We start from the raw sequence: 11,236 nt of genomic DNA, 5'->3' as shown, positions 1-11,236 counted from the left end.
GACACTCAGATTCAGGAAGGCTTCTTTCCTCAATGCCTTCCAGCAGAGGCAATACAGAATGTTTTAAGCTGAACTACTGCATTAAGGTACAACATCCCGTTTCCTAGTCTTAAGATTTGCTTTTGTTCTCAAAAAGATTTATTCCATGATGAATGTGGTCAAAGTATGCTCTAGATAGAGGAAAGTACACTTTGGATCTTATGAATCCAATATTAATGTTTTAACAGCCTCAAAATTTCAACCACTTTTGGAGAGAATAAACTCTTCTAAGCATTTAAACAGTATTCTTAGAACACGTATGTTGGCAGGGAACTGTGTATGTCATTTCCTCTGTCCTTTAGCTAGGCATTTAGCCAGTTTTAGAAGCTGACTCCAAATTGCTATATCCTAATTCTCCATTACAGTAAAATCTCAATTTAACAGACAATTTAGGGGAAGGGAGTGCTTGTGATTTATGAATGTCTGTTAAATCCAAAAGTATGCCATTAGCTGCAATTTATTCTATCTGTATAACAATATCATTACACAAATGACACAAGCTATATAAATACAATTTAATATACATTTTAAGAGCCTTGTTCAGATTACTTGGCATTTAATAGACTTACTTGGGATGCATAAATGAAAATGTTGTCCAATGCATCTGAAAATCACAAAATTGGTATTTTACTATAACATATATTCTATTCTAGAATGTATGTGCAAAGGCAAGGCAACAAATGCCTCCAGTAAGTTATGTATATACTTAAAAATAGAATTTTATGAGAATATATTACAAGGATTCTGTGAGAGCTTTCTGAGTTAATGAAATAATGAATAGCCAGCACAAAAGTATGAACTCAGTTGGAATAATATGCACATAGTGATTTAAACAATCATTATTATAATTATTTATTATAAAAACACATATTCACATTTTTTTTCAATTTGCACTTTTATTCTATACCCATTGTTTTAAATAAAGCAACATTAAAATCCAGTAAATGGTGACGAGGAGACAGACGTAGAAAACAAAGACCAGAGGGCATCTGTATGCTGGTCTTCCCAACTATTTTTCATTAAACTTGAACCTTTGTTCTCTTGTATACTTGAAAACCCCCTAAAATCTGAATTTGCATCGCTGGTCTGAAACAACTGTAACACAGCTTGAGTTGATGAGCTTTGTTCATTTGTTTCTTCCAGAACAGGTGGCTTCTCTGTCTGCTGTAAGCATAATTCCATATTTTGTTTCTGATTTCCTTTTCTATTCCGTCCTATGGGATGTATGACTTTTTTGTTGAATTTCATTGAAGGTGAGCTTTGTATATTAATGTCTGTCAACAAAACTGGATCCTTGTTTGCAAGACTATGGGATGGCTTTTCTGACTCTAAAGCAACTGAAAGTTCTCTTGGAAAATGGCTTTCCACATTATAGTCAACAAATTCTTTGTCAATTGGTAAATGAGAAGCTACTTTCTTCAAACATTTTGCTGGCAGAAGAACTGAACTACTCAATTTTCGTTTTGACTTTAATGTGTTATTTCTTTCACTATACTCAGATGCTTGGATCTGAGTATGTAATGAGTTTAAATTTGCTGACAATCCCAATGTATTCTGTCTTGATAGAGGCTCACAGGGTTCATAAATTTCTGGCAAATTTTTCATATATGGTGTACTTTCTTTTGGAGGAGGTAGCGGAACCAAATTCGTTGATAAAACTATTTCTTTCAAGTTTAAATTTTTAGGTATTCTGGTTTTATCAGTAGTGCCATTTAGTTTTCTTGATGTTTCTGAAGAACAGAAGGTGTAATAGGAACAAGCAGAACATGAAGGTTCAGAGGTAAAATGGTTTTGTGTAGACTTAGAATATCCATCTATGTGTTCAGAACCTTCTTTCAAAGCCTTCATTGCAATGCTTTCCCGAGAATACCATCTCAATGGAATATCTCGTCTCATCAGTCTTTCTTTCAGTTCGTCCTTTTTTGTTCCAATGAGAGAAGCAAACTGTCCAACATTACATTTGCGCCTAAAATTAAAGAAATTAATATAGGTAAAAATTAAGAATTATTCTTTTACTGTATGAATACTAGGTTAAGTAGTAAGTTATTAATGATACAGGTCAACTCTCAAAAGATTACTCCAGGTTTGCAAGTTACCACAAACTTGGTTGTCTGTGGTAAATATTATCTTGAGAGCCTGCACGGGAGACATTATTTAATTAGCTGCATTCTTTTCTCAAAAAGAAAGTCAAAGTTGTTAAACTGAACTGTATTTTTTTGTTTACTGACATTAGAAGAGCAACAAAAATACCTTGCCAAATGTACAATTAGAAATAACACCTCTACCTGTTCCCCAGATTCCTAAAGAAGATAACAGTAGCAGTGAATTTTTAATAACCTTGCAAATTGCAAAGCAAAAATCCAAATAACAGAATATATTTTAGAATCAATTTTCTTCAGCCTTAAAAACCCAAAATTCCAAGTTATTATTTTCCACATTATATAATAAATTTCATATGCTATAAAACCTATGCATAGTATTAAGGTCATATAGACTTCTTTCCTGTGCAGTAAAAATACCTATATATTTCAAAATATTTTATTATATTTAAACCATTATATTCACAAATAATAAAGTGCATATTAAAATTATCTGCTGTCTGACAGTAGCAGACTTAAAATTATTTTAAACTATATAGTAATAGCACTTAGACTTATATACTGCTTTATAGCCCCCTCTAAGCAATTTTACAGAGTCAGCATATTGCCCCCAACAATTTGGCTCCTCATTTTACCTACCTCAGAAGGATGGAAGGCTGAGTCAACCATGAGCCTGGTGAATTTGAACTGCCAAATTGCAGGCAGCCTGCAGTACTGCACTATCTACTGCACCATATATATATTAGCAATTTCCCAAATCCAGGGATATAGGAATGTTTGTCAAAAATATATTAATTTGTGGCTAATGGCTAGCTTGATCTTTCTTAATAAAACTAAAGATGTTAATAATCTTTCTCATAATATTAGCATTAGTGCTATGTTTTTCACAAATATTATATGCAGAATATAGGAATTTGTAAAATACAATAAAATAGATGTGGTCAGTGATAATTTCAGAGTGAGTTTCCTTAAGTTTAAATAGCTGCCCTATGATAAAGTTACTGCAAAAGTAGCAAATTGACTTGGGACAAAAAGGTCAGTGTAAATTCTCAAATCTGAAGAAATCAACTCCTGTAAACTTTGGCTACTTTTAAACAACCACAAAAGTATAGTTTCCCTTCTATATTATGTATTGCATAATTATTAGCAAATAAGCCATTACTCTTAATGGCTTATTTACTCCTTTATAGATAAAATTAAAATGTCCAACAATATATCTATTTTTTATTGTTGTTCCAAGGAAGTTCTCTGAAATATCACACTGAGTGGTTGGGCGATATTTTTCTCCTGCTGACAAACAGCTGATTTTACTGCCAATGCTGATTCTTTGGCAGTGCACCTCCAGATTTGAACAGGAGCAACTACGAATGACTCAAAATAACTCTAATAACTCTTGGAGGACTCTGTATCTATCTGGGAAGAGGAATCTTGATGGTTGCAGTTCTTGGTAGGAGCAGCCCGAGTGTACTGGTCTCCCTCTTTTCCTTTCAGATGTTTCCTTTTTATGCTCACTTTGTTTTAACTGAATGTTTTGAAGTTTACTTTTTCACTTTCATCTTCAACTGTTAATCAACTGGTTGAATGCTGATTTATTCTAACCCCTTGCTGGATTTGAATATGTAGTTTCTGCACCTTTTTACTGCTTTATTTTGGAGTTCTGAATCATTTACACTTTCAACTCATAAAAGTTAACAGCGAGCACTCTCATCTGGATAGTGAAAGTGATCTGATCTGATTTGATTTACATTTACATCAGATTTTTATTACAAGGATTTTGTATTCCATTAGGGGTTTTTTTTTTAAAAAAAATCTGGTCTTATTTCTTTTGAATATTATATATCTAATTTGTTGCTGGCAGATTTGAAGAAGGAGCCTAGTTTAAGAATTGCAGGCTTGTAGACAAGGCTGAAAGAGACATGAATTCAAAAGACTTAGAGATGACAGAATCAATGAGTGATAGATTGGACTTTAAGAAGATTGATGGAAATTGGGAAACTGATTTATCATATCCAATCAGAAGACAATTGTCAAGAGTTGTTGCATTTACACTTGTAAGAAGATTCTCTGAATAACAAATTCTGTAAAGATACCTACAACAGAGACTTATGACTTTGGGGAATGAGATGCAAATGTTGAGAACGATTCCAGTAAGAAATTTAAGGAAAGGTTTTATCGTTAAGAATCAATCAAAGGTATTTGATCCTGAGATGATTATGGTGGTTTATGGCAGATCGGAGGCTGTTGTGATTTTCTATGAGTTAAATACAATAATACATTGTTAACAGAGGGCTTTGAAGTTTATCTTTGCTTTTGGCTTTATCTGTTAGCTATAGTTGTTTCTATAATAGATAGATGCCAGGTCAAATTGATTGGATAAACAATATAAAGTATTTTATAGATGGCACTTTCTACTAGCAAGACTAGCCAAGATGTTCAAGGATATGTTTGCAAAGTGTTGGAAATGTAACCAGACACTGGGCTCATATTACCACATGTGGTGCAGATGCCCAAAGGCAAAAAAATATTGGACAAAAGTACACTTGGATAGAAAAAAATGATAAATGAATACATAGACTTAAAACCATAAATATTTCTGTTGGGTATCATACCAGAAAAATATAATAAAGGGAATATGTATTTAATACTACATGTGTTAACAGTGGCTAGAATTGTATTTGCACAACACTGGAAGAGCATAAAGATCCCTACAGAAGAGAATTTAATAAAAAGATACTACAATGTGTAGAAATGGACAGATTTGTTCTATCAATGGTTATCGAGCAGAAACAGAAGTTAGATTTTAAAAAATACAACAGGATTAATTTTGTAAAAACGGTTTACTAAATGGGTAAGTACTATTATCACTATATGTTTATTATCAATGTTATGATGTTATCAATGTTACTATATATTGTTACTATATGACTACTAATATTATGAATGCTATTATTATGATGATGATTATTACTCAAAATAACTATACCCAGACAACACAGTTTATATAGAAATTGAAATTTTTGCTCTTTCTATAAATAAAAAAAAAGATTGGATAAAAAGAGATGTAGAAATTCATAAATTGTGGGCCAGTTTCGCAAGGGGGGAGAAGTGTTATTCTTGAAATATATCAGTATTCAATGGGGGAGGGGCAATCTAGGTATACGTTGGTTTTAAAAGCACATTTTTCATCTCTTTAGCTTTGCTTGGTCTTGTACTTTTCTCTCCTTTTTGGGGAGTCTGTATTTTAACTTTGTGAATAAAATATACAGTTACTGAAAAATACGTGTGTGTGTGTGTGTGTGTGTGTGTGTGTATCAATAGCTATCTGTCTGCCTGCCTGCCTGCTGGCTGAAATTAACATGAAACATAAGAGGTAGTTACTGGGTCTCTTTAAAACTATATCCATCAAACAAACGGATATATAGTTTTTAAGCAATTTTAAAACATACATTTATGAATAATTATAACAACACATTATAAGAGAAACTTTAAAGAACAACAGGAGGAAATATCAAGGTATGTTAAGGAACTTTAAGGTCTGAAACAGGCTACAATAGAGCTTAACATTTTTTTGAGATCATTCTAATATAGTCCCTTGCTCCACTTTCAAAGAGTCAAGATGGAAAAAGAACTAAGAAGATGAGAAACAGGAATGAATGAATGACCAAAATATATAATAACTATATATAGTCCTCAGGACTAACAAAAACCTCCTTCAACTCCAAATGTCCTCTGATATTTTTGTAGAAAAAGGACCACCATGTTAAGCTCAATGTACCATTTTTCTACAATGGAGCTATGACTTGTGAAAGTGGCTCATAATGACAGCTATTCCTGCAGAGAGGATCCTCTGTCCGTAAAGGCTCTAATTGTTTGTATAAAGACAAATGGAAGGGGAAGAATAGGTTATTGTTTTCGAATATATGAATCTATAAGTGAATAATTTCACTAGATCCACCCAATCACCGCTATCTTTGTTCTCTATTTTCTATTTTTGATAGGAAAAGGAACAGCCCTTAGATAAAGCAATAAATTTAGAATAACTTATTCTGAGATTTTTATCTATCCTGTGATATACTGCATCACTTAGTGATCCAAGAGTCCACGTGGTTGCTATAGTGATGTAAAATAACGATCTGTTATTCTTTTTTTCATATGCTTTGTTAGATTTAGAAAAAAGTTTTTTTACCTTTTAACCTTTGGTGTGTTTTCTCTCAGTTCTAAAAAGTCACAAGAAAACTTGGAAATGATATCATCCACTACTTGATACTGAGAACTCTTTGCAAATGTCTGGTGTTGTTCACTTTCAACATGCTGAAAGAAAAAAAAGTACCAGTATCATTTGTATGCAAGTTATTACTTTATGTAGTATTTTTTTAAGTTTAAAACATTTTAAAATATATGAAAGGAAGAAGCACACAAAAATATATATACTTTTATATTGCACAAAATTAGACTTAAGTGCATAGGTTTTATTGCTGAGATTTTTTTTTGAACAATAGTGCTAACATCATTCCTAGCTTATAATCTAAAGTAGCATATTTCACAATAATAAACATTTGGACATGCATACACTAATGCAACCAGGATATATTACCAGTCCTTTTATTTTTCCAAGGCAAAGCTGTTTGGAGGTTTCAAGCTACAGCTTAATCTTTCTTTTCTTCCTTCCTTCTTTTTCCTTCTTTAATTTTATGAATAAAGTACTTATTTTGCAAACAATTATAATGTGCATGTTATAATATTCAAGCATATCACATTCGTGAAAATAGGTGTATCTTCAGGATTGGTTTCAGTTGAAGTTCATAAGTTAGAAAACCTGTATAGAATTTTTCATGAATTTATATATTTTTCTAACTACTTTTCCTTTACACAGAAGTAAACTTTCAGGACAGAAAAATATGCTATGTAACTGATTTCTCCATAGGAATCCAAAACAATACAAAATTATTAAAAAAAAACCTTATTGTTTCAAATAAAAAGGCAATGTAGCAGATTGGTATATTAGAATTTAGCAATATCTGCTTTAGATAACTAAATAAATAGATAATATGTACATACCGCATGAAGATCATCATATTTCTTCATACAGCATTCACAATATCCTTTTTTCCTTTTATGCTTTAGAGGAACCTGAACTGGGCGTTTTTCTTTATCACTATTTGCAGGGTTTCTATTCTCAAGAGAAAAGAAACATCTTATTTATATTTTGTAAGACAAGCCAATAGGAACTAATAAAAATTCTGGCCTGTTTTAGTACCCAGTCATGAATCCATCCCATTATGACACATTGTCAGATACGTTTTCAATGTAATTATAAAGGATAAAAAGGAACATAAATCCTAACCTCTGCCCAAAATAGTTACTCAGAAAACCATTTTAATGCTCAGTACTGAACATCAAGTAATAAATAACATTGACAATATAATGATATAGAATACTTCAATGCATGTTGTGCATACACATAAAAAGAACATTTCTGTTCTCTTCATTATTGTAACACAAGTCTACTATAATTCTATAACAAATATGCAAGGCATATAACCCTACCAATGAATGTAGACTTCAATTAAAAAAACAATATCTAATTTTTGGTTTCAAAATAAGAAAAAAATTAAATATGTAAAACTAGTCTCTAGCACCACCTGTCAGTAGGTATAATAAGTTTCTGTCTTAAGAAGAAAAGCATTTGTTGATGCCATTAGAAAATGGGACATATTTTCTCATCTATGCATAACATTTAATAACTATACATTACATCATATGTTACATTATTTCTACCTTTACAAAACTAAAACATCTAATGCAATTTTCTACACCTAATCAAGATTAAAGATAGTCTTTGTTTACTAGAACACCCATAAATGAATGTTGAAATTATGTGGGACTGAAAGGTTGTAGTCATTGCAACATCTGCATAATCACAAATAAGGTGGTTGGCAGCATCCTGAGGTCACGTGATTACCATTTGTGATTTTCATAGCCAGCTTCTGATATACAGGAACTCACAAGCCACAGCCCATGTGACATTAACAACACAGTATGATTTGCTTACTGACTGTAGCTAATATTTTAAGTCAGACACAGTCATGTGACTTCATTTTACAAGCACATCACTTAGCAACAGAGATGCCAGTTCAAATTGTAGTTGGTAAGTGAGGATCACCTGTATAATTTAGGGTTAGCGTTTAAGGGATAATTAGCTTGTAAATCTGTGGGGAAAAATGACTTATAGCTGCTTAAAAGAAATTTATTATATGGGAAAAGTTTTACAGTAAAATAAGGTAACACTGAATGGCTATACATCTAAGAGTGCAGTTTAAAATATTCTAATATAATTTTATGACTACTAAAAGAGAAAGCAGATATAATTTTCTAAGCAAAATCTATCCAGATACTTATTTTGAAATAAACTCACCAAATAAGTTATTTAGAGATAGAGTTTACAATGAGCCTCCTGGCACTAGGTTTATTAAATTAAACAATTATAGAGCAAGCCATAGGCTAGTCCTAAATTCTGTAGCAAAACTCAGACCTGCTTTCATATATTTTTGTGTAACTAAATCTTGTCATTCACTATTGCATTTTCATGTTGTTTTTCTTCCATTACCTTTGTTTATTGTGAATTTGCCTCTGGCCATGTGCATTTTTCTTTTCTACATCAAATGGGCTGCAAGGCCTTGGATTAGAATAGTTGACAACAGGAAAGCTGGACAGCTGGAGGTAAAATGGTCTATAGCGACTATTAAAAAAAAAGTGTCAATTCACTACAATACATACACATAATCATAAGGAATGGCTTTCATATATATTGTACTTCCTTGAAATACTATTTTATCCAATAGTCACTTTACATCTTTGTTTTTCAAACTTGGCAACTTTAAGAGGTGTGCTATGGAAAGGTACATGAGTCTAAGTACTATTGCTATTGCTATTTCAATTCTGAGAATTCCCCAGCCAGTATGCTGCTAAAGTTACTAAGTTTGAAAAACACTGTTTTAGAGTAAAATGAAATGAGAAAAATGTGGAAATATTAATATATTGTTTATATCATTCTGTTCTGACTATGGGCACATTTATTTTTTTAGTCAGGATTGAGCAAGGTATTCCCTCAACTACCACCTTTATATCTAGCAACCATCAAACATAATGTGGGCAATTCTGCCAATTTCTTTTCTTTAAGATTTCATTTATTACCTATTATGGCTATCATTAAATATTTTCTTAGCATATAGACCAGAAAGGGCAAGTAGATAAAAGTTACAGATTTCTCAAAGTGCTGATTATATACAGACTTTCTAAGATAATACAATGGTTTCTTTGAACATTTAAATCTAGATTTTTCTACATCTAACAGAAAACACAGTAGATTGATGTTTTTTCCTAAAAAGCATTTACCAACATCTACATCAGAATATTACCTTTGCAGAATACTGCTACAAAGACAGTACTTGTAAAACTGGTTCTGGCTACAAATAACATTTAATATAACTATGTCAAAAATTAAAATATGCCTGAAAATAAATGTATCATAGTAACTTATGTTGCATGTGTTCCAGTTCCCTTTACTTCTTAACTTCTTAACTTTTAGGTAATTACATCAACTTAAAGATCAATCTACAAGGAAATGGGGGAAAAATGAAGAGATAAAGATGGACTCTTATCTATTTCTTGTAGGCCAATTCAAAAATTCAGGATAGATCTATTAAAATCAAAACAATTTAGGCTATTCATCTTAATTTTGAATTTATCTGCAACACTCCTATAAAACATGACTAACCCTGAATTAAACAAAAATTAAACTTGAATATAATAATTTATAATTATCATTGAATATAAAACCTACAACAAATCCAAAGGACATGAGAGTAGGATTTTAATTCATCTAAAAATAACACTTACCACCTTCTGTCCTCTACCTTCAGAAAAGGATTTTTCAGTTTACCTATGTAATAGAATTTAAATCAAATTATATAAATATTTGCCTGCCTGCCTATCTCTCTATCTATCTACCTATCTACCTACCTATGCATCCTATCTCAGGACATGACAGAATAACATATTTGGAAAGACTCTTTGAGCTCTTCTAGTCCAACCCACTCTCAGGCCGGAAACCCTATACCATTTCAGACAAATGGTTGTCCAAACTCTTTTTGAAAACTTGCAGTGTTGGAGTTTCCAAAACTTCTGGAAGCAAGTTGTTCCACTCATTAATTGTTCTAACTATTAGGAATTTCTCCTTAGTTTCAGGTTGCTTCTTTCCTTGATTAGTTTCCATCCATAGCTGCTTCTTCTGTGTTCAGGTGCTTTGGAGAATAGGTTGACCCCTTGTTCCTTAAGGCAGCGCCTGAGATATTGGAATACTACTGTCATGTCAGCCCCTACTCCCCCTTTTCATTTAACTAGACCGGGGGTCAGCAACCTGCTGCTCTGGGGCCGCATGCGTTTGGGCGTTCTGCTGCGGCTCCGTCACTCTGTCACAGCAGAGGGATGAAATAGCCATCACCCTGTTACCCCGTGCACTTGCTGGGGTTTGAGACCTTTTTCACCTTCCTGGAAGTACCGAAATGGGCATGTTTTTCAGCCTTCAAAGGCTGCAGAGGCTTCCTTGAAGCCCCTGGGAGGGTGAAAACGGCCTCAATCAAGCTGAAAATGAGCTGGGAGGCACGCGCACTGCAGGTAAGGGGGGGTTGCGTTTGCATGTGCAGGGGGCAGGGCGCATTGCATTGTGGGTGCTGGCACACAAGCACTTTCGGCACATCACAACAAAAAAGTTCACCATCACTGGCCTATAACATACATCTATGGCAATGTCATTTTTTTTTATATTGATCCAAATGCATTCAAGATGGTTTTCATCACTGGTCTGCTTATTTCTGTAGAGATTTTTTTTTATATATATATAGCGCAAATCCACCTCTTCTTTTATTAGTTGTTTCTTTTAAACAATTTAAACCCCTCTAGCTATATATTCCATTCATGGGTTTCATCCCACCAAATTTCCATAATGGCAACAATATCATATTAGCCCTAGTTCATCCTATTTATTCCTCATACTTTTGTGTGTTGGTGTATAGATATTTTAATCATTTTTGGCTGAC

General features: G+C 32.8%; 1 protein-coding gene across 5 annotated transcripts in view; it reads right to left on the bottom strand.

Moving 5' to 3' along the window:
• Nucleotides 1-547: 547 nt before the first annotated feature.
• Nucleotides 548-11,236, bottom strand: part of DBF4 (DBF4-CDC7 kinase regulatory subunit) — a 30,296-nt gene continuing 19,607 nt past the window's right edge. For 3 of the 5 annotated variants that reach the window (XM_087946196.1, XM_026681364.2, XM_087946195.1), the window contains exons 9-13: nucleotides 10,038-10,080; nucleotides 8,746-8,877; nucleotides 7,197-7,308; nucleotides 6,325-6,449; nucleotides 851-2,005 (exon numbers count right to left, since the gene is read on the bottom strand). In XM_087946196.1, the coding sequence (XP_087802322.1) occupies nucleotides 970-2,005; nucleotides 6,325-6,449; nucleotides 7,197-7,308; nucleotides 8,746-8,877; nucleotides 10,038-10,080 (1,448 nt within the window). In that variant the 3' untranslated portion in view covers nucleotides 851-969. Of the gene's footprint in view, nucleotides 2,006-6,324; nucleotides 6,450-7,196; nucleotides 7,309-8,745; nucleotides 8,878-10,037; nucleotides 10,081-11,236 lie in introns of all 5 variants that reach the window. The other 2 variants (XM_087946194.1, XM_087946193.1) reach the window with 2 other exon arrangements.

This window comes from Notechis scutatus, chromosome Z (assembly GCF_049901735.1).
Source record: "Notechis scutatus isolate UNSWTSFEM ecotype Mainland chromosome Z, rNotScu1.2, whole genome shotgun sequence".
NCBI classification, from domain to species: Eukaryota; Metazoa; Chordata; class Lepidosauria; order Squamata; family Elapidae; genus Notechis; species Notechis scutatus.
The sequence above is the reverse complement of the archived record's forward strand: the minus strand, read 5'-3'. Positions and strand labels throughout refer to the sequence as shown.